Here is a 24828-nt window from a genome sequence, read left to right on the forward strand (position 1 = left end):
GTAGTCAAATATTGGGCATTTTTTGCTACCCCAATTCCTAAAGAAAATGTGGCAACAGCAGTTGCAAATTCAGTTTGAGAGTTTAGCAAATCCATTTACTTCTGTACTATAGATTGTTTGATTTGGCTGTAGCACTTCAGCAGAACTTCTATTACTGAATCAACCATAGTGGATTTGAGAGAACTTTATGACCCAATTTCTCAAGAGATAACGCCTTAGTTGGTAAAGTATTTTAGGTTTAGAAGGGTATGTTCTTTTTTATGTAAAGAGTTTAAACATTGGTTTTCTTTTTTACATAAAAAGGTAATCTAAAGATATGTTGACCTTTTCCCAGTCTCAAGGCAGTGTGGTTCTTCCCTGAAATCAATACATTACTTGCTCTGTAAAGTGTGAAATTAAAAACCTTCATAAAAAAATGTGAGGGATGTAGGCTTAGGGAGAGACCAGATTTAATCATCATCTTTCTAGACACAGATTTTAGTTTATTACATGTGGGCACACACATTTTGCTTTTGACTATTAACAAAATGTCAGAATTGCAGGCAGGCAGACAGGTGCACAAGTAAAAAACCTGTACCACTGCAAATTTCCTCTTCCAATGCCGCATCTCATGGCAAAATTTAACATTTCACAAGAGCTTTAATGTGCAATGCTCCCCCCTGTCCTTGCACAACCAACTCCACGAGAGCAGGGCAATATTAATCTATTCAAGTCATACAATCAAACCTTGTGTGCACATATTGGTGCATATTCACTACACACTAGCTTAGCTTATTAGCCTTGTGAATGCACTAATCTGCCAGTAAATGTATTCTGAGATCAGCATCTGGGGCTAAAGAGATCATCTATTTAAAAAAAATAAAAAAACTACTATTTCATAATGGCGGGAGACTCCATGAATCACCACGTGGGATCTAGTTCTTGTTCACTAGGAGGTGGCAAATTAACCCAGAGACTAGCACTCATATCTTATGACCCGATTTATTTTTTTAAATTCCCAAATTACACACTCTGCCGAAAAGCATTCGACACAAGAATTACAAAAAAATATTCTAGAAATAAAAATGCTTAGATATCTAAATTGCGATCCCTGGCGCATGTGCATTACTACTAAAGAGCACATGAAGACTCTGGTAATACAAAGCCCCTATATTTATGCAGCAGCGCACTGATGAGCGGGGTGGACCAGGCATCTCCAGACAACATCACAATGTGAGTAATTTTGCTTTTTCTAAAAGTTATTAAAATACTTACAAGCAATTTTTAAACCTTTTTTTTCTTCAAACACTGCTATTACTTTGTCTTTTTTAGAATATGCATAAAACTCAATGTTTAATGCCAATTTAAGTAAAAGTAATTTATGAATACAGAGAGAAATAAAAAAAAAAAATGTAACAAAACATATTCAAGTAAACCAGCACTTTATTTGTAACAGAATAATGGACACATTCCAGCAAATAATGAGGTATTATTTCAAGATTGGACCAACAGAATGTTAAGCAAACTTCTCATTTGCAAATTGATTGTTCATAGTTAGAGCTTATTTCTTCCACTCGTTCTTGTCATAGTCCCACTTGCTAGAGAAACCTTCAACAGGGCTAACCCTCATGTCAAGCATCCTCTTGCTCTGCATGGCTACCCAGTCATCAGATAAAGTGTAGGGGACATCTCCAAAAACTGAGGGGGGAGACATGAAAAAAAAAATGACATGAAAAGAATGCATTAAAAAAAAAGTTATTAAAACAAATTCCAGTGATCAACTGAAGTTGTGGATAGGTAAATGGAAGCTATATAAGAAAACATTTCAGAATGTTCTGGGTACAGATTAAACAAGTATACTGGGATCATAGCATATATCCATAGGTAAATGGTTAATTTATCTAGAAAAGCACTGGAGATAAAGTAATTTGACAACACAAAATAAAAGGAGTTTCAATAAAATGATCTTAATTTAGACTTCATATTTTACTACAGTAATTTATTGAAATTTAGGTTTTCCTAATCAGATAGGTTCTTTTGGTATATTCTAACATGACAAAGAAAAATACTTTCCTTAAAAAGAGACAGTCTAGTCAAAATTAAACTTTCATGATTCAGATACAGCATGCAATTTTAAAAACATTTCCAAAATTACTTTTATCAAATTTACTTTATTCTATTGGTATTCTTTAGTGAAAGCTAAAACTAGGTAGGCTTATATTCTAATATCTAAGCACTTGAAGGCCACCTCTTATTTCAGTGCACTTTGAATTGTCCACAGCTAGATAGTGCTAGTTCATGTGTACCATATAGTGAACAAATAACGGGGCAGTCTGCAGAGGCTTAGTTACAAGGTAATCAGAGGTAACATGTATATTAATTTAACCATGTTGGTTATGCAAAACTGGGGAATGAATACTAAAAGGATTATTTATCTTTTTAAATAATAATTCTGGTGTAGCCTGTCCCTAGGAAGCTACTATTTAAAACCTTTTCTATTCTTTTTACAGAGATATTGTGATTAGTACGGTAGCTGGTTGGCTCTGAGGTAGTTTACATTTTATTTTTTTTTATTTACGTATTAAACAGCTGTTGCAGTTGGGTTTTTTCCAGCAGATTCACACTATAAAATTATGTTGTTATGCATATATCATGACATGTGATCTCAACAACAAAAGGTGTTAAAAAAGAAAAGTATTTTTTTTTTTTATTAATTTTCATAAACAAGGTTGTAAAAATGTGTTTTTATTATAAATTCTGTTGTAAAAAGAATGGTTATCCACATACAAATGGCCTTACGTATGTGTAATATATATATATATAAAAAAACACTGTGCACGTACTCAAATAAATGCACATGTATACATGCCAGGTGATCACTATTACCACTGGGTATTAAAGCAAGGGGTCTCTAGGCTTTTTTGATGACCTGTTCACAAGTGCCTAGAGACCCTAGAGCCTGCAAAAAAATGTGGGAGAGAGAGAGATAGAGAGAGATAGATATACATATACACACACATTCCCCATACTCCTATTATCAATTTTTCTTCATTCTCTTGGTATCTTTATTTGAAAAGCAAGAATGTAAGTTTAGATGCCGGCCCATTTTTGGTGAACAACCTGGGTTGTTCGTGCCGATTGGTGGATTAATTTAACCGACCAATAAACAATTGATGTCCAGGGTCTGAACCAAAAATAGCTTAGATGCTTTCTTTTTTTCAAATAAATAAAAGCAAGAGAACGAAGAAAAATCAATAAGAAAATTAGAAAGTTGCATGCTCTATCTGAATCATGAAAGAAACAATTTGGGTTCAGTGTCGCTTTAAGGGAGATTGAAGGGTTTACATACATATACTTACCCCTCCCCCTATCCAGCTCCCATGGAGCTGCCTTCCACTTCCTGGTTTCCAGGGGCCTGGTGATGTCACCGGATCTCCCCAGCCATGTCAGTCCACTGGACCAGCAGGAGAGATGGGCTCAGTGATGACAAGTGGTTGTTCACTTGTAATACATTGTGTGAATGATGACCACGTGTTTGCATATGCAGTTAAGGAGTTACAGTAGTCATTCATATGCATACAAGTGAAGTCCCATATACGTACATAAGATTTAAATTGATGCCTTATCTATAAAACCAGCTCCCCCCTTACCAACTTACCATATTTTCTCTGCCACAGTACAACAAAAGCAGTAAAACCAATGAAAAACAGAGTGCCTCCAAGAATAGTCTTCCATTCACTTGATCCCTTGTTCATTTCAGCATAGCTTTCATGGAATTTTATTCGGTACACTAAGAGAAAAGAAAAAAAATAAATATATATAGTTATTAGTTAGTATTATTAAAAGAAAAGAAAAAAAAAAGAAAGAAAAAAAAAGCCTAAACAACTGCACACTGGTGGTGACCAGTGGGGGTGAGGGAGGGAAGAGTTGTTTGGGAGGTTAATCTCTACACTAAAGCTAAAATGAACCTTTCAGGCTACCCGATTAACCCTTAACTGCCAGGAATAGAAGTGTGGTGCGCATCTACAATTATTGGCAAAGCCATGTAATGTCTGCTATTTCTGAACAATGTTGATTCCAGAGAAGCTTTCACAATCATTTTTGCTATGATTGCACAAGCAGTACGTAAATTTCAATGACAAACCCAAAGTTTGTAAAAAAAAAAAGTTTTTTTTTTAAACTATGATAAAATGACATACCAAAATATACCTAGATCAATAGCTTGGGGATATATAGTGGATATAAAAAGTCTACACACCCCTGTTTAAATGTCAGTTTTCTGTGATCTAAAAAAAATTAGACAAAGATAAATCATTTCAGAACTTTTTCCACCTTTAATGTGACCTATAAACTGTACAACTCAATTGAAAAACAAACTGAAATGTTTTAGGTAGAGGGAAGAAAAAAAAATATAAAAACAAAATATGGTTTCATACGTGTGCACACCCTTAAACTAATAATTTGTTGAAGCACCTTTTGATTTTATTACAGCACTCAGTCTTTTTGGGTACGAGTCTATCAGCATTGCACATTTTGACTTGGCAAGATGTGCCCAATCTTCTTTGCAAAAACAGTCCAAATCTGTCAGATTGCGAGGGCATCTCCTGTGCACAGCCCTCTTCAGATCACACCACAGATTTTCAATCGGATTAAGGTCTGGGCTCTAGCTGGGCCATTCCAAAACTTTAATATTCTTCTGGTGAAGCCATTCCTTTGTTGCTTTGGATGTAATGCTTTGAAGATGAAGTTCCTCTTCATGTTCAGCTTTCTAGCAGAAGCCTGAAGGTTTTGTGCCAATATTGACTGGTATTTGGAACTGTTCATAATTCCCTCTAGCTTAACTAAGGCCCCAGTTCCAGCTGAAGAAAAACAACCCCAAAGCATGATGCTGCCACCATCATGCTTCACTGTGGGTATGTAACATGGGAATGTCCACAGCACAATTTGCTTAAAAAAGTATCTTTATTGACAAAAGATAGAGCGACGTTTCGTGACTACTGTCACTTAATCATGCTATACATACAATACTCAGCACCGCTCCAATATTAGATGTGGGAACAGGGAGGCACCTGTATCCAATCATTTCTTAGAGAAAGGACACAGTATCAGTCAGCTCCGATGGCAGGTTATAGACTATGTGGGTCCGCAGAGAATGGGTGGTGACCGTGAGAAAATATTGAAACAAAAAGAAATGCATTGGATTCACAGATTGGGATCATTAGTACCACATGGTATGAATAGGGACTTTGATTGGTCAGTCTTTTGGTGAAGAATAGGTTTAATTAAATTTGATTTATAATGGTATGTAGATATGTAGTACTGCTATCAGGGTTAGTTATAACTGCTTTAAATGTTGTAGGATAGTAAGTCTGTTGTAACAATGTTTAAACTATGTATCTCGAACAAAAAGTATCTTGTTGAAAATTGTATAAATTTTGAAAGTTTGAAGAGTAAGATATTTTGTGCAGCAGGTGGCGCTCAAGAGTAAAATGTATTGGCGCCAAGATAACTGTTTAAAAGAACCACCTCTGAGTATTGTATGTATAGCATGATTAAGTGACAGTAGTCACGAAACGTCGCTCTATCTTTTGTCAATAAAGATACTTTTTTAAGCAAATTGTGCTGTGGACATTCCCATGTTACATATTGTTATAGTGGAATTGGGCAGATTTCCACGGTCGACACGAGCACAGTATTTTGCCTGGCAGCTGTTCTACATATTGCTGAGGATTCACTGTGGGTATGGTGTTCTTTTGGTGAATGCAGTGTTTTTGCGCCAAACATATCTTTTGGTATTATGGCCAAAAAGTTCAACCTTTGTTTCATCAGATCAGAACACCTTTTCCCACATGCTTTTGGGAGACTTCAGATGTGTTTTTGCAAAATGTAGCCTGGCTTGGGTATTTTTCTTCGTAAGAAAAAGCTTTTGTCTTGCCACTCTACCCCTTAGCCCAAACATATGAAGAATACGGGAGATTGTTGTCACATGTACCACACAGCCAGTACTTTACAGATATTCCTGCAGCTCCTTTAATGTTGCTGTAGGCCTTTTGGTAGCCTCCCAGACCAGTTTTCTTCTCGTCTTTTCTTCAATTTTGGAGGGGCGTCCAGTTCTTGGTAATGTCACTGTTGTGCCACATTTTCTTCACTTGATGATGACTGTCTTCACTTTGCTCTATGGTATATCTAATGCCTTGGAAATTATTTTGTACCCTTCTCCTGACTGATACCTTTTAACAATGAGATCCCTCTGATGCTTTGGAAGCTCTCTGCGAACCATTGTTTTTGCTGTGGGATGTGACTAAGAAAATTTCAGGAAAGACCAAACAGAGCAGCTGAACTTTATTTGGGGTTAATCAGAGGCACTTTAAAATGATGACAGGTGTGTACTGACTCCTATTTAACATGATTTTGAATGTGATTGCTTAATTCTGAACACAGCTGCATCCCCAGTTATAACTTATGCAACCACATTATTTTAGTTATTTTTGTTGTTTTCTTCCCTCCAACTAAAATATTTCAGTTTGTTTTTCAATTGAGTTTATAGCTCACATTAAAAAGGTGGAAAAAGTTCTGAAATTATTTATCTTTGTCTCTTTTTTTACATCACAGAAACCTGCCATTTTAACAGGGGTGTGTAGACTTTTTATATCCACTGTATATATATATATATATATATATATATATATATATATATATATATATATATATATATATATATATATATATATATATATATATATATATATATATATATATATATATATATATATATATATATAGAATTTTTTTTTTATTATTATTATAGGTAAATTTATTTAAAAAAAAAAAAAAAAACACAACAAGGCTCTCTTTCTGTTTAAATGGAGTGATATGCTAAAAATTCTCCGGTATTTTGGGCAAGTTCTTCTCTGAAAGTCACGGCAGCTAAGGATTTAAACAACTTCCAGTGAACTTATCAAATTTAGTTTTTATTCTCTTGATATCCTTTGTTAAAAGAGCAGTAATACATGACTTGGAGCTAGCTGAACACATCCAGTGAGAAGAGGCACATGTGCAGCCACCAATTAGCAGCTAGCTCCCAGTAGTGCATTGCTGCTCCTGAGACTACATCAGTATGCTTTTCAACAGAGGATACCAAGAAAATAAAGCAAATTACATAAGTAAATTGGAAAGTTTATAATTGCACACTTTATCTCAACCCCGAAAGTAATTTTGTAATATTTTTATTACACAATGGGTATCATGTGGACATTAATACAAATCCAAGAGCTATGGTCTTACAGTCAAGTTTGTCTCTGGCTGTCAAGGAGCTCCATGTTCCCTTCTCCTTTTCTTTCAGACCTTTCTCGTCAGCACTGAGATGCTCGACAAAAGCAATATCTGGCAGAGGTATAGCTCGATGGTCAACGTAGACCGGAAGGCTGTAGGTTTCAGGTTTGGCAACACCAGCTGGAAGCAAACAGTAACATCACTTGTTAAAGGGACAGTATACACCAATTTTCATACAACTGCATGTAATAGACACTACTATAAAGAATATGTGCAGATACAGATATAAAAAAATAAAAACTTTAATTTTTTTTTTTTAGAAGCTCCCAATTTAGCACTGTTGATGAGATTAGTCTGGAACATCTACTGAAAGGGTCTGAGAGCAGACACTCCCCCCTCCCCTGCATATGAATAGACCCTTTATACAAAACAGAACAATGTAAAGTCTGTATACATCTAAAAATTTGGGGCTTGGTTTGGAGTCGCAAAATCAGCAAAAACTATTTTAATTCAAAATAAGCAAAAACAATACATTTTTACAAACACACCACCATATGGGCTATATAAATGGATAATCTACAACACATTTATGATAAGAAAATCTAGTGTATAACGTCCCTTTAAGTAGCTAAAATTCAAAGTTCAGAAGTATGAAGCAACTTAAACGCTGTAAAATGTGGTGCTTTAAAGCACTAAGTATCTGAGGCAACATTTTTGAGCAAGTCAAATTGATAGGGATGCACCGATACTAGTATCGGTACCGATACCAAGTATTTGCATGAGTACTTGTACTCGTGCAAATGCACCAATACCTCTACTTCCTACCCATATGCTATCTTGTGGCGTTTTTTCAAATTGCATGTTCCCATTTCATTTTAAACTGGAGTGGAGACTAAACTAAAAATTGTTTACTACTGTTCCGACAATACAAATTGTTTTTTGTATTATTGTAGGAGAGATCACTGTACCCGATTCAGACAAACCCCTGAAGTACTGGGCAGTTAATAAACAGATTTCCAGCTCTGGCAAAAATGGCCCAAAAATATCTTTCTGCCCCATGCAGTAGTGTGGAAAGTGAAAGACTGTTCAACTTAGAGTCGAACCTCCATACACATGTCAGATTGATGTTATATAACAGCCCTACAACCCAATTGCATCACCCCTTTAAATGTAATATTTTATTGTAATATTTTTTTATTTATAAACATGTTCAGTGAACTTTGTGACAAATAAAACTGTTTTATTATTTCATAATGTCTTTTGAATTACAGCCCTTTATAATTATAAAGAAGGAATCTTAAATAATTAGTCTGTATTGTGCTTGGTAAACTGTCACATGACATTTAAAAAAAAAGTATCGGTAACGGTGAGTATTTGAAAACCAGTATCGGTACTTGTACTCAGTCATAAAAAATGGTAGCGGTGCAACCCTACAAATTGAACTTAAAAATATGTAGCTAAGACATAAAAGAAGTGTATCCCAAAAAGATGACCTCTATTAAAACATGTAATAAGTCATGATTAATTGCCCATTACACAAATTACATTAAAAAGGGACAGTAAACACACACACAATTATAACTTTTACTAGAAGCGTTTTGTAAAAATGTTTCTATTTAAAATTGAAACGCACCCCTGCTCATTGAAGTTTTGGACCTCTCTGTCCCATTACAAAATGGGAAGTTTAATGAAACTGCAGCTTTGCCAAGTAATTGGGTGGCATATTTAATACAGAAGCTTTAGTTTTTTTTTAGTTCTGTCTCACAACCCCAACCTAAAGCACGCTCCTCTATCCAATAAGCATATTTTTTCCAGGTCACTGAATTACCAGGCTGCTGGGTTTTTTTGTTTTTGTTTTTTTTAAAGATCTTATCAAGGCTTTAATAAAATTGTGCTCACTCCTATGGAGTTATTTATGAGTCATTACTTGATGGTCTAAGATGAAAGTCTGTCAAAAGAACTGAAATAAGGGAGGGGAAGTCTGTAGAGGCTTATATAAAAGGAAATCAGAGAGAAAAAAAAATGTCATTACTATAACCATGTTGGTTATGCAAAAGTGGGGAATTGGTATTAAAAGGGATTATCTATATATATATATATATTTTTTAAACAATAAAAATGCTGGCGTAAATTTTAGCCAGGTTGTCAGTAAAAATCAGACGGGTGGTGCACCCAATAAAAAAACAAAAAAAACAAAACAAATTATGCTTACCTGATAATTTCATTTCCATCTGTATGGGAAGAGTCCACAGCTGCATTCCTTACTTGTGGGAAATACTCAACCTGGCCACCAGGAGGAGGCAAATACACCCAGCCAAAGGCTTAAATACCGCCCCCACTTCCTCATAACCCCAGTCATTCTGCCAAGGGAACAAGGAACAGTAGGAGATATATCAGGGTGAAAAAGGTGCCAGAAGAAAAAATAAAATTTAGGGCCACCCACCAGAGAACACTGGCAGGAGCTGTGGACTCTTCCCATACAGATGGAAATGAAATGATCAGATAAGCATAATTTATGTTTTCCATCTTAATATGGGATGAGTCCACAGCAGCATTCCTTACTTATGGGAAACATATACCCAAGCTCTAGAGTACACAAAATGCTAACGGGAGGTAAAGAGAGGCGGACCCAATCTGAAGGCATCACAGCCTGCAAAACCCTTTCTCCCGAAGGCTGCTTCAACAGAAGCAAAAACATAACTTGTAAAATTTTGAAAAAGTATGTAAGGAGAACCAGGTAGCCAGCCGCCTTACAGAGTAGATCCACAGAGGCCTCATCATAGAAGGCACAAAAGGAAACCGCTGCTCCCATACAATGAGCCGTAATCCACAGAGGAGGCCATTTCTATGCGAAACGTATGACACCCCTCAATTAAAAAGGTAGGAAAAAGGAAGTTGAAGAGGCACGCTTTCCGGAGAGAGAACAAACAGAAAAAGAGATTTGTCTAAATTCCTTTGTGGCCCGAAGATAGAACTTCAAGGCACAACACACATCCAAAAATAAGTTTTAAACGTTCCTTCGACTGAGGATTAGGACATAAGAGGGAACCACAATCTCTTGATTGATGTTGCGAACTGACACAACCTAGGAAGAATCCTAACTTGGTTCGTAAAACAGTCTTTTCTCCTGTTAAGTGTAGTCAGTCCACGGGTCATCCATTACTTATGGGATTATAACTCCTCCCTAACAGGAAGTGCAAGAGGATCACCCAAGCAGAGCTGCTATATAGCTCCTCCCCTCTACGTCATATCCAGTCATTCTCTTGCACTTAACTAAAAGATAGGACGTGTGAGAGGACTGTGGTGTTTTAAACTTAGTTTTTAATTCTTCAATCAAAAGTTTGTTATTTTAAACGGCACCGGAGTGTGTTGTTTGTTCTCAGGCAGCATTAGAAGAATAATCTGCCTGAGTTTTTCTATGATCTTAGCGGTCGTAACTAAGATCCACTTGCTGTTCTCAGCCATTCTGAGGAGTGAGGTAACTTCAGAACAGGGGATAGCATGCAGGGCCCACCTGCAAGGAGGTATGTGCAGTAAATTATTTTCTAAGGAATGGAATTGACTGAGAAAATACTGCTAATACCGATGTAATGTAAGTGCAGCCTTAAATGCAGTAGTAGCGACTGGTATCAGGCTGATAAGTATGTATGTATAATCTGAGGTATTTCTGGGGAATGGAATTTCACTTAGAAAATACTGCCAATATTAAAATAATATCTGAGCCCTCACTGCAGTGATAGCGACTTGCAGCAGGCTTATTAACACTTTACAATTTTAAAACGTTTACTGGCATGTTAATCGTTTTTTCTGAGGTACTTGGTGATAAAACTTTATGGGCATGATTTTTACCACATGGCTGTCGTTTTTTTCTGTTTAAAGACAGTTTACTGAGCTTCCCCACTGTTGTAATAGGAGTGGGAGGGGCCTATTTTAGCGCTTTATTGCGCAGTAAAAATTCAGTCACAGTTTTCCTTCCATGATCCAGGACGTCTCTGCAGAGCCCAGGGGTCTCCAAAAACTAGTTTTGAGGGAGGTAATCAGTCACAGCAGACCTGTGACAGTGTGTTTGACTGTGATATAAACGTTTATTTTTTCAACTGTTATCCGTTTTGGGTATTAAGGGGTTAATCATCCTTTTGCTGTGGGTGCAATCCTCTGCTAACTTTATACATTTTCTGTAAAAATTTTGTTGCTTTAACTAATTGGTTCATTGTTAATTCAACTGTATCACAATTTTAGGTTTCTTAAAGGCGCAGTAGCGTTAAGTTTTTTTTCCAAGCTTGCTAGTGTTATTGCTAGTCTGTTTAAACATGTCTGACACAGATGAATCTGTTTGTTCACTATGTTTAAAGGCCAATGTGGAGCCCAATAGAAATTTGTGCACTCAATGTATAGATGTCACTTTGAATAAAACTCAAACTTTATATGTTAAGAAAATATCACCAGACAACGAGGGGGAAGTTATGCCGACTAACTCTCCTCACGTGTCAGTACCTTCGCCTCCCGCTCAGGAGGTGCGTGATATTGTGGCGCCAAGTACATCAGGGCGGCCCATACAAATCACTTTGCAAGACATGGCTAATGTTATGACTGAAGTACTATCTAAATTGCCAGAATTAAGAGGTAAACGCGATCACTCTGGGGTTAGAACAGAGCGCGCTGATAATAGTAGAGCCATGTCTGATACTGCGTCACAATCTGCAGAACATGAGGACGGAGAGCTTCATTCTGTGGGTGACGGGTCTGATCCAAGTAAACTGGATTCAGAGATTTCAAATTTTAAATTTAAGCTTGAGAACCTCCGTATTACTAGGGGAGGTATTAGCAGCTCTGAATGATTGTAACACGGTTGCAATCCCAGAGAAAGTATGTAGGCTGGATAAATATTTTGAGGTACCGACGTGTACTGACGTTTTTCCTATACCTAAAAGGCTTACAGAAATTGTTAACAAGGAGTGGGATAGACCCGGTGTGCCCTTTTCACCCCCTCCTATATTTAGAAAAATGTTTCCAATAGATGCCACTACACGGGACCTATGGCAGATGGTCCCTAAGGTGGAGGGAGCAGTTTCTACTCTGGCTAAGCGCACCACTATCCCGGTGGAGGATAGCTGTGCTTTTTCAGATCCAATGGATAAAAAGTTAGAGGGTTACCTTAAGAAAATGTTTGTTCAACAAGGTTTTATATTACAACCCCTTGCTTGCATCGCGCCTGTCACTGCTGCGGCGGCATTCTGGTTTGAGTCTCTGGAAGAGACCCTTAGCACAGCTCCATTGGATAAGATTATAAACAAGCTTAAAGCCCTTAAGCTAGCTAATTCATTTATTTCTGATGCCGTAGTACACTTAACCAAACTTACGGCTAAGAACTCCGGATTCGCCATTCAAGTGCGCAGAGCGCTGTGGCTTAAATCCTGGTCAGCTGATGTGACTTCTAAATCTAAACTGCTTAATATTCCTTTCAAAGGGCAGACCTTATTCGGGCCCGGCTTGAAAGAAATTATTGCTGACATTACTGGAGGTAAGGGCCATGCTCTGCCTCAAGACAGGGCCAAACCAAAGGCTAAACAGTCTAATTTTCGTGCCTTTCGTTACTTCAAGGCAGGAGCAGCATCAACTTCCTCTGCTCCAAGACAGGAAGGAACTGTTGCTCGCTTCAGACAGGGTTGGAAAGCCAACCAGTCCTGAAACAAGGGCAAGCAGGCCAGAAAACCTGCTGCTGCCCCTAAGACAGCATGAAGTGAGGGCCCTCTATCCGGAAACGGATATAGTGGGGGCAGACTTTCTCTCTTTGCCCAGGCTTGGGCAAGAGATGTCCAGGATCCCTGGGCATTGGAAATCATATCTCAGGGATAATCTTCTGGACTTCAAAGCTTCTCCTCCACAAGGGAGATTTCATCTTTCAAGGTTGTCAGCAAACCAAATAAAGAAAGAGGCGTTTCTACGCTGTGTACAAGACCTCTTACTAATGGGGGTGGTCCACCCAGTTCCGCGGTCGGAACACGGGCAAGGATTCTATTCAAATCTGTTTGTGGTTCCCAAAAAAGAGGGAACCTTCAGACCAATCTTGGACTTAAAGATCCTAAACAAATTCCTAAGAGTTCCATCGTTCAAAATGGAAACTATTCGAACCATCCTACCCATGATCCAAGAGGGTCAGTACATGACCACAGTGGATTTAAAGGATGCTTACCTTCACATACCGATTCACAAGGATCATTACCGGTATCTAAGATTTGCCTTCCTAGACAGGCATTACCAGTTTGTAGCTCTTCCCTTCGGGTTAGCTACGGCTCCAAGAATCTTTACAAAGGTTCTGGGCTCTCTTCTGGCGGTACTAAGACCGCGAGGCATAGCGGTGGCTCCGTACCTAGACGACATTCTAATACCAGCGTCAAGTTTCCAAACTGCCAAGTCTCATACAGAGATAGTTCTGGCATTCCTAAGGTCGCATGGGTGGAAGGTGAACGTAGAAAAGAGTTCTCTATTGCCACTTACAAGAGTTCCCTTTCTAGGGACTCTTATAGATTCTGTAGAAATGAAAATTTACCTGACGGAGGCCAGGTTATCAAAACTTCTAAATGCTTGCCGTGTCCTTCATTCCATTCAACACCCGTCAGTGGCTCAGTGCATGGAGGTAATCGGCTTAATGGTAGCGGCAATGGACATAGTACCATTTGCGCGCCTGCATCTCAGACCGCTGCAATTATGCATGCTAAGTCAGTGGAATGGGGATTACTCAGATTTGTCCCCTCTGCTAAATCTGGATCAAGAGACCAGAGATTCTCTTCTATGGTGGCTTTCTCGACCACATCTGTCCAAGGGGATGCCCTTCCGCAGGCCAGATTGGACGATTGTAACAACAGACGCCAGCCTTCTAGGTTGGGGCGCAGTCTGGAATTCCCTGAAGGCTCAGGGATCGTGGACTCAGGAGGAGAGACTCCTTCCAATAAACATTCTGGAGTTAAGAGCAATTTTCAATGCTCTTCTGGCTTGGCCTCAGTTAGCAACTCTGAGGTTCATCAGATTTCAGTCGGACAACATCACGACTGTGGCTTAAATCAACCATCAAGGAGGAACCAGGAGTTCCCTAGCGATGTTGGAAGTCTCAAAGATAATCCGCTGGGCAGAGTCTCACTCTTGCCACCTGTCAGCGATCCACATCCCAGACGTGGAGAACTGGGAGGCGGATTTTCTAAGTCGCCAGACTTTTCATCCGGGGGAGTGGGAACTTCATCCGGAGGTCTTTGCCCAACTGCTTCATCGTTGGGGCAAACCAGATCTGGATCTCATGGCTTCTCGCCAGAACGCCAAGCTTCCTTGTTACGGATCCAGGTCCAGGGACCCGGGAGCGGTGCTGATAGATGCTCTGACAGCACATTGGGTCTTCAACATGGCTTATGTGTTTCCACCATTCCCGATGCTTCCTCGATTGATTGCCAGGATCAAACAGGAGAGAGCATCGGTGATTCTAATAGCGCCTGCGTGGCCATGCAGGACCTGGTATGCAGATCTAGTGGACATGTCGTCCTGTCCACCATGGTCTCTGCCTCTGAGACAGGACCTTCTGATTCAGGGTCCTTTCAACCATCCAAATCTAGTTTCTCTGAGGCTGACTGCATGGAGATTGAACGCTTGATTCTATCAAAGCGTGGATTCTCGGAGTCAGTTATTGATACCTTAATACAGGCTAGAAAACCTGTTACCAGGAAAATTTACCATAAAATATGGCGTAAATATTTGTATTGGTGCGAATCCAAGAGTTACTCATGGAGTAAAGTTAGGATTCCTAGGATATTGTCTTTTCTACAAGAGGGTTTAGAAAAGGGTTTATCTGCTAGTTCGTTAAAGGGACAGATTTCAGCTCAGTCTATCCTTCTACATAAACGTCTGGCAGAAGTTCCAGACGTTCAGGCTTTTTGTCAGGCTTTGGCTAGGATTAAGCCTGTGTTTAACACTGTTGCTCCGCCGTGGAGCTTAAACTTAGTTCTTAACGTTCTGCAAGGTGTTCCGTTTGAACCCCTTCATTCCATCGATATCAAGCTGTTCTGTTTTTGATGGCTATTTCCTCGGCTCGAAGAGTCTCTGAGTTATCGGCCTTACATTGTGATTCTCCTTATCTGATTTTTCATTCAGACAAGGTAGTTCTGCGTACTAAACCTGGGTTCTTACCTAAGGTAGTCACTAACAAAAATATCAATCAAGAGATTGTTGTTCCATCATTGTGCCCTAACCCTTCTTCAAAGAAGGAACGACTTTTGCACAATCTGGACGTCGTCCGTGCCCTGAAATTTTATTTACAGGCAACTAAAGATTTTCGTCAAACTTCTTCCCTGTTTGTCGTTTATTCTGGACAGAGGAGAGGTCAAAAGGCTTCAGCTACGTCTCTCTCTTTTTGGCTTCGTAGCATAATACGTTTAGCCTATGAGACTGCTGGACAGCAGCCTCCTGAAAGGATTACAGCTCATTCTACTAGAGCTGTGGCTTCCACTTGGGCCTTTAAGAATGAGGCCTCTGTTGAACAGATTTGCAAGGCTGCAACTTGGTCTTCACTTCACACTTTTTCAAAATTTTACAAATTTGACACTTTTGCTTCTTCGGAGGCTGTTTTTGGGAGAAAGGTTCTACAGGCAGTGGTTCCTTCCGTGTAAAGATCCTGCCTTGTCCCTCCCGTCATCCGTGTACTTTTAGCTTTGGTATTGGTATCCCATAAGTAATGGATGACCCGTGGACTGACTACACTTAACAGGAGAAAATATAATTTATGCTTACCTGATAAATTCATTTCTCCTGTAGTGTAGTCAGTCCACGGCCCGCCCTGTTTTTACGGCAGGTCTAAATTTTAATTAAACTCCAGTCACCACTGCACCCTATAGTTTCTCCTTTCTCGTATGGTTTCGGTCGAATGACTGGATATGACGTAGAGGGGAGGAGCTATATAGCAGCTCTGCTTGGGTGATCCTCTTGCACTTCCTGTTAGGGAGGAGTTATAATCCCATAAGTAATGGATGACCCGTGGACTGACTACACTACAGGAGAAATGAATTTATCAGGTAAGCATAAATTATATTATCGGCATCGAAAGCCAAATAAGGAGGGACACAATGTACAGCAATCACAGATACTCTGCATGCATAAGCAACAGCCAGTAGAAAAGGAACCTTCCCAGAACACAATTTTGTGTCTACTTCATGCATAGGCTCCAAGGGAGCCTGATGCAACGCCTTAAGAACAAGATTTAAACTCCAAGGAGGAGCCTAGATCTAAAGACAGGTCTGAACCCAGCAGAGCCTTAACAAATGGCTGCACATCTGGAAGCTCAACGAACCTCTTGTGCAGTAACACAGACAAGGCCGAAAACTGTCCCATCAGGTGACTTGCAGAAAGGCCCTTCTCCAGTTGATCCTGGAGAACAGAAGAAGGTCCTCCACACCTATGATAGATGCGACGAGCAACCAGCTTACGAGCTTGATGAGAATAAAAATAACTCTCAGAAACCCCTCTCTTGGCTAGGACTAAGCGTTCAATATCCACGCAGTCAGCCTCAGAGAATCTAGACAATGATTAACAAATCCGCTTCCCAGTTGTCCGCACCCGGAATGTGGGTCTCCCCCACACCAGAATCCGAGATACTCCCCTCATAACTAGGGAGCTTCTCGTCCCCCCCCCCCCGATGGTTGATGTCAGCCACCGAGGATATATTGTCTGATTGGAATCTGATTAACTGGGACGAACCCGCATTGTATATTGCCAGAAGATCCAATGATGTCAGGAGGGACCATAGGCCCTGTGCCTTCCTGGCACCCCAAACAGCTCCCCATCCCGACAGACTCGCAACCGTAGTCACAATCACCCAGGATGGTCTTAAGACAGACGTTTCTCAGGACAAGTGATCTGGATAGAACCACCAAGAGCGATTTTCTCGATCGATTGTTCAGAGAAATCTGTTGAGACAGATCCAAATGATCGTCGTTCCACTCCTTCAGCATGCGCAGTTGCAACAGTCTGAGGTGAAACCTGGCAAGGGAAATGATGTCCATGCTTGACACCATGAGACCAAGCACCCCCATACACAAAGCCACAGATGGACGTCTCTGGTCTGATAGAAATATTCTCATGTCTATGGAGACTATTATAGTACCCGTGATTCGACCCTGGTACTTGACACAAGAGAACTCCCTCTAGATTATCTTCCATCCATGGGAACGAAGAAGACAGGAGAGATTCAGAATGGTCAACTCTTCGAAAAATTTCTTGAAGCCGTAGCTAGACCAAACGGAAGGGCAATAAACTGGAAGTGCTGGTCCAGGAATGCAACCTTAGGAACTGGTCCTAGAGGATTGGCACATGAAGGGATCATCCTTCAGATCTATCGTGGTCATGAACTGCCCCTCTCAAACGAGGGGAAGAATGGCCCTTATTGTCTCCATCTTCAACAAGGGGACATATAAAACTTGCTTAAGCACTTTAGGTCCAGAATAGGACTGAAAAGCTCCCTCCTTTTTAGGGACCCCGAAAAGGTTTGAATAGTATCTCAAACCTCTCACTGCGATAGGCACCGGGACAAAAACTCCTAAGAGGACAAATCCTGTACACACCCCAGAAAGGCTTCCCTCCTTACTGTGTCAGGAAGACAGAAGGAATCTGCCCTTGGGTGGCTGAGACTTAATACCTATCTAAAAACCTTGAGATATGACCTCCAGGACCCATGGATCCTGCACCAAGCGACTGAAAAGAGCGACATACTGCCCCTACACGATCCAGAAGAGGCCAGGGGACCGCCCATTCATGCCGACTTAGACTCGGCTGGCTTCTTGCTCTGCTTAGATTTATCCAGGACTGAGCCAGTTTCCAAGAGCTCTTGGTTTGCTCTGGCTTAATGGAGGATAGCTGACATGGGCTTCATTAGAACAAAAGGAACGACAATCGCCCCTTATATTAGTTCATAAACTCTTGCGGTAGGAGGGCACCCTTGCCCCATGTGACCGTGGAGATAATAGAGTCCAGGCCTGGACCAAACAAAATCTATTCCCTTCAAAGGGAGGAAGAAATCTAGACTTAAAAGTCAAATCCGCAGATCATGACTTCAGCCAGAGTCCAACGGGCCTGAACAGAAAAAGCTGAAGCAATAGCATAGCAAATAATCTGTCACAGATAAAAGAATTAGCAACTCTCAAGGCCGCAAATCTTTCCTGAGGAACGTCGAGGGGACCCACCACCTCGATCAAATCCTATAAGGAGTCACACCAGAAGGTAGTTTCTACAGCAACAGCCTCCGCCAGTCGAAACAAATATCCTGTATGCTGAAACATCTTTCTTAACAGTTTCCAGCTCTTATCCATGGGCTCTTCAAATAAAGAACTATCCTTAAGTGGGATAGTAGTACGTTTTAGCAAAGGTAAAGATAACGCCATCCCATTTAGGAACGGAACCTCACAACTCTATTGAGGGACCAGAAACAAATTTCTTAAAGGGAGAATCCAATCCTGTCCCCTTCATTCCTAATAATGTTCGGAGCAGGGAAGGGAAGGCACCCTGCCCTCAAACTCTATTCAATTTAAGAAATAAAGGTTCATCAGGCAATATGAACTTTGAAACCTATGAATTAGCCAAAAACTTCCTTTAGAAGAAAGCGCAAATTCCTAAAACGAAAGCCTGGTTCCTCCGCAGCTGGAGGTTTAGAGGCAGACTCCGACCCAGAAAGTTCATACTCTGAAGTCACAGAAAGAACTTCATCCTCGGATAACCCTATCAGTTAAATCCAAAACAATTTGATGTACACTGGGAAGGAGAGCAATATGTAACCTTTTCGCTTAGCGGGGCAAGGTAAAGCATTAAAGGCCGCAGACACCACTGTGCAACGTTGGTTGAAGAAAAAAAAACTCCAGACAGGAGGATCCGCAGTGCTACGGGAAAACGGCATGTGTATAGAAATAACAATGTAGGGTACGCACCTCACTGGACGACAACTCCTCAGAGGTGGACAGCTTTGTAGCAAACATGTTTGATATTATCACATTATCAAGGCATATGGAACATAATTGAGAGGGGGAACTAGGGCCTCCTCACAATATAAACAGGAATTACTCTTTAGGAATAGAGGGAGTGCCTTCTAAAGTAACAGAATCCTCCATCGCTAGTGTAATAACTGGAGAACTAGACAAATAAAACATCTTATTTTATTCAAAAATGGCACCCTTATACCCCAATGGCTGGGGCACTCACCACCTCCTATGACCCAGACAGTACAGATATTTATGATTCCTCTCTGATAGACACCCGGTCAGGAAGAGAAAATGAATCACATAGTGCACAATGCAGGACTGTCCCTGCTATGAGAGAAAGCGCGCCAAGCTTGTAAGCTGCATGGCTCTCAAAGTGAAATCTGTATATGCCAAAACAACCTATGAGCCTAACATCTCACACATAAAGCAGCATAAAATCAAATAAACATAAGATTTTTATTCCCCCCTGTTCAATAATCCCCCTAAGGAGATATTAACCCTTGATTCTATACAGATAAAAGGAGTCACACTGTGACCCTGTCTTAATGCGTTATCATACATGTATAAAATATGAAACGATCTTACCAGAATCCATGTGTGGAACAGGAACACGGCCCTTCAAGTGTGACAGAGTAGCATCGCTTCTGACATGGCCTTGAGTGAAGAAAGCAGGCAGTGAAACTGGTCAACACTGATTGCCTATGGAGCAGTTAATATGAGTCGGGATGGTTTCACAGAAAGACTCTCCCTGCATCTCCAGACTAACTTTCATCCATGCTCTCACTGAGAGGCTGACAGGACTACTTAAAACTCCAGTCCCATCTCGAAGAGTACTACCCTCCATAAGAGACTACTCCAAAATCTTCTAAGACTCCTCTGCCAACCTCCTGAGATGAAAGGCAAAAAATGACTGGGGTTATGAGGAAGTGGGGCGGTATTTAAGCCTTTGGCTGGGTGTCTTTGCCTCCTCCTGGTGGCCAGGTTCATTATTTCCCAAAAGTAAGGAATGCAGCTGTGGACTCTTCCCATATTAAGATGGAAATGTCCTGGGGAGAAAACTAATAAACGAAAACCACCATAAGATGCACACTAAATAAGTACTTACCATGTCCTTGCAGACAGACAGAGGTAGAAAGGGCTCTTTTTCCAATTAAGCTTAGTGCTCTTGAAGACAGCATTCTGTAATAAAAAAAAAAAAATTAAAAAAAAAAAATGTATATTAAATTTAATCTGCAATCTAAACTTGATAAAAGTAGCAACCTTCAGTAAATCAGGTAAGAGTGTGAAAATAAATCAGAGATAAATACTGATTAAATATCCCATTTAAAGACAACTTTACACTAACAAAGTCTGTAGCAGGAAGTCTAAGTGCCCTGCTAAGGTGTCTAAATCAAAAATTGTAGATTCTTAAAAAAAAAGTAAGCACAGAGCAACCCTTTCCACCGTCCACATAACCTACTCACCTCAACCGCATAGTCTACTTGAAAAGTGTTATGGTTTTTAAAAAAAAAAAAAAGTTAGATAATCCCTTTAATACCCATTCACCCGTTTTTGCACAGCCAACATGGTTATATTTATACTTTTTATCTCTGTGATTACTTTGCATCTAAGCCTCTTCTGACAGGCATAAATTTAAATATTATAAAGTATATTAATATAAAAATGTTGGTTGTGCAAAGCTAGGGAATGGGTAGTAAAGGCGTTATCTTTTTAAAAAACAATTTTGGGGTTGCCTGTCTTTTTTCTTCCAGATTCTGCATAGCTTTATAACAATGTTTTTAAAGGGGACATTAAAACTTGTAATTGTTCAAAATTGATTTAGAGCACGTCATTTCTGAATTAGTTAAAATTGCAAGTTCTATATTGTTAAAGCATTCATTTAATCAGGTTTAAAGGGATAGAAAGGTCAAAAATTAAATGTGCATTCAAAATTCGAAATAAGCATTTTTTGCAATAAACTTTGATTAGCAAAAATGCTTCAGGTAAAAGTCATTACTATTTTTCAGCGACATACGCAGTTTATGAAGGCATGTGCACCAGTATTCAAACACCACACCTTCTCAGAGTCAGCAGTGACTTGTATGACAAAAATTAAAGGGTAGGAAAGTTAAAATTAAAGGGACACTGAACCCAAATTTTTTATTTTGTGATTCAGATAGAGCATGCAATTTTAAGCAACTTTCTAATTTACCCCCATTATCAAATGTTCTTCATTCTCTTGGTATCTTTATTTGAAATGCAAGAATCTAAGTTAAAATTGCATGCTCTATCTGAAGCATAAAAGAAAAAAATTGGGTTCAGTGTCCCTTTAAACTTGCATGATTCAGTTCTCAAATGTGCTTCATTCTCATGGTATCCCTTGTTGAAAAAGAATATGCACTGGGAACTAGCTGTTGATTGCTGCCTACACACACTTATTGCTTGTGATTTGCTAACTAGATGTGTTCAGCTAGCTTCCAGTTTTGCAATGCTGGTCTTTCAGTAAATGATAACAAGAAAGTGAGGCAAATTTGATAGTAGAAGTAAATTGGAAAGTTGTTTAAAATTGTATGTTCTATCCAAATCATTCAGGAATGAAGAGAGAAACCACTGCTCAAATGAATAAATAAAAAAACACAGTACACACTCATTTTCATATAACTGCATGTAATAGACACTACTATAAAGAATAAGATGCAGATACTGATATAAAAATCCAGTATATAACGGTTTAAAAACTTAATTAGAAGCTCTCAGTTTATCTCTTTTGAAAAGCCCACTGCAAGCGGGAAATAAGACACTCCCCCCCGCCCCCTTCTTTTGCATTTGAAAAAAGACCCCTTACACAAACAGGAGCAAGCTGGAGAAGGTAGCTGACAGTATTCTCATAAAACTTTGGGGCTTGGTTAGGAGTCTGAAAATCAGAGCAATGTTATTTAAAAATAAGCAAAACTATACATTTAAAAAAAAACAAAAAACACACATTTATGCAAAGAAAAAAAATGTGTATAAATGTCCCTTTAAGTCTACAGACGCAATACACATCATTGCAAACTCTCCTGAGCAGGCGTGGCATTTGAACTGGTGCACAGGTCCTCACAGGATATGTGCTTATGCTGCAGAAAAACAGTAATAACTGTTACTAGAAGCATTTTAGCTAATGAAAAGTATAATGCAAATATGCTTATAATTGAAATGCATTTATGCTCATTTAATTTTTGACCATTCTATCCTTTAAAATAAATGGTCATAAATTAGCACAGCTAAAGAAATTTCACAATAGATCAGTTGTTTTTAAACTGAGGCAGGCCTCCCAGGGGGCGGCATAGAGCATATAAGGGGAAGTGTGTGAACAGCGACCTTTTGCACTATTTTATAGAAACCACACGCAGCAGCACAGAAGTAAACTGCAAAGTGAAATGTGAGTGAAAAGACTTTAAAACTCCTGTTATAGATAACTAGTTGTAAAAAAGGCATTTATACAAAAGCCAGGGTCAGTGGAGGTGTACAGATTAAACTAGCCTAACCATTGTCAATCATAGCAACAATTTAGAGAGGTACTGACACTAAAAAAATGCAAATACTATCAGAGTATTTCAAATATCCTTACATTTTCTTAAAGGGATATAAAAAAAAAAAGAGAAAGTACTTCTATTATCAAATTTGAGATACCTAGGTAGACATCTGGAGCACTACATGGCAGGGAATAAAGCTGCCAACTAGTGCTCTTGCAAATGAATAACATTCTTGCAAATCTGCTGCCAGATAGTGCTCCAGAAATGGGCCGGCTCTTAAGCATATGTCTGCTTTTCAACAAAAGATACCAAGAGAATGAAGAAAATAGAAGTAAATTAGAAAGTGGTTTAAAATAGCATGCTCTGAATCATGAAAGAAAAATTTGGGATTTAATGTCCCTTTAAGGCTGCGACTATACAGCTCCTACAAATGACCTCTTAGAAGGTCACTCTGTCTTTGGAAACAGAACTACAGTAAAGCAAAGACTCTGCAAAACAGTTTAACTAAAATGAAATACTGTGCTACACTGTTTTCTTAAAAACACAACAGTATTTATCAGCATTACATTATGTGCCAACCTGATTGCAGAAATACTTTCTCTACTTCAGAAGTTATCAGCAAATTTACCTTTGTTGTGATTTTCTCAAATATTTAGAGAAAGAAAATCTACCTTGGTAGGGGGTTCAATTGAGAAGAACTGACAAGCACAAATATGATACATGATATGATATATCTATACAGAATGAGATAATACAAAGCTATTTTTCAAGAAAAATATGAACACATACTTATTGAACATATTTAATAATTGCATTACAGACATGGAACTTTAAATGGACAGACAATACCAAAATTGATATTGTTTAAAAAGATAGATAATGCCTTTACTACCCATTCCCCATCTTCGCACCACAAACATTGTTATATTAATACACTTTATAACATTTAAACCTCTAAATTTCTACCTGTTTCTAAGCCTCTACAGACAGCCTCTTATCAAATATTTTTTTATTAGCTTTTCACAACTGGAGACTGCTAGGTAATATGAGCCATATAGATAACATTGTGCTCACTACCGGAGTTGTAGCTGACACAGCACTAATTGGCTAAAATGCAAGTCGATAGATAATAAAGTCATGTGATAAGGGGCCTGTCAGAAGAGGCTTAGATACAAGGTAATCACAGAGGTAAAAATGTGCAAAACTGGGGAATGGGTAATATAGGGATTATCTACATATTGGAGTTGACTGCACAATTAAATTCGCTAATCTTCAATTCAAATCTTTAAAACAAAACATGCCAATGATGCAGTGTTCCCTAGAGAAATCTAATTTTAAAAAGTTAAAAGGGACAATACTTACTCCTACAAGGACACACCTTACATGAACATACAAGCATATGAGTATTGCATTATTGTTTAGTATATGATTCATCTAGCACTGGAGATTATTCTATTTTTTTAATCTATAAAAAGTGACAGTGACATGTATCTACATAAGATTTAATTAAGATTTTTTAAGTCACTATCAATTCTAAAGTTTTCGACAAGAATATTTGCATCCATGCCTTCTTGGTATTACACTCATTTGTAGTTACAATAGATATCTGCTACGCTCGTGTTATCTTATGCAGGTGTGTGACATTGTGTGAAAATACAAGTCCTGAGACTAAGAACATGTGCCACAGATTGACCAGGCTGTATCTGAATTCCCTTATACAAAAACAGAACTGCTTGATTTTACTGTTATCCCCAAAGAAAGGCTGTAGCTGCTCCTAAGCAACCCGTCAAGTGCTCCCTACTCAGTGAACTATTAAATGACCTAGCGTGGTCCCAATGTCACTGACCCATACAGGCCTTGGAATATCTGTGGAACAAGAAACTGACAAAGCACATTATAATATGTAATGCAAATAATGTCTAAAGAACCATCTTATCTACACAGAACACCAATATATTACCTGCCGCTACTAACGACCCACTCCTAGAAAGAATAGAGAAAGGACACCGGAAAACCACAGAGACGAAAGAACAAATACCAGTAAACAGAGGCACCACCCACTGTCGCAATGTTTTCTG

The 24828-nt window shown here is 39.1% G+C and overlaps 1 protein-coding gene across 1 annotated transcript; it reads right to left on the reverse strand.

The window, feature by feature from the left end:
* Nucleotides 1–1404: 1404 nt before the first annotated feature.
* Nucleotides 1405–24794, reverse strand: LOC128648363 (cytochrome c oxidase subunit 4 isoform 1, mitochondrial). Its single transcript, XM_053700964.1, has 5 exons — nucleotides 24711–24794; nucleotides 20362–20435; nucleotides 7264–7431; nucleotides 3638–3769; nucleotides 1405–1677 (listed from the first exon to the last, which is right to left on the reverse strand). Exons 2-5 carry the CDS (start codon nucleotides 20432–20434, stop codon nucleotides 1541–1543), a joined length of 510 nt encoding a protein of 169 aa, XP_053556939.1. The 5' UTR covers nucleotide 20435; nucleotides 24711–24794; the 3' UTR covers nucleotides 1405–1540.
* Between the last annotated feature and the right edge of the window lie 34 nt (nucleotides 24795–24828).

Source organism: Bombina bombina, chromosome 1 (assembly GCF_027579735.1).
Source record: "Bombina bombina isolate aBomBom1 chromosome 1, aBomBom1.pri, whole genome shotgun sequence".
Lineage (NCBI taxonomy): Eukaryota > Metazoa > Chordata > Amphibia > Anura > Bombinatoridae > Bombina > Bombina bombina.

Bases quoted from the DNA above. Each gene is read 5' to 3' on its own strand.
- LOC128648363 (XM_053700964.1), bottom strand. From the start codon at position 20,434: ATGCTGTCTTCAAGAGCACTAAGCTTAATTGGAAAAAGAGCCCTTTCT. The intron at 7,432-20,361 runs GTAAGTACTTAT...GTTTGCTTCCAG, and splicing joins TGTCTGTCTGCAAGGACATG to CTGGTGTTGCCAAACCTGAA. The intron at 1,678-3,637 runs GTAAGTTGGTAA...CTCCCCCCTCAG, and splicing joins ACTGTGGCAGAGAAAATATG to TTTTTGGAGATGTCCCCTAC.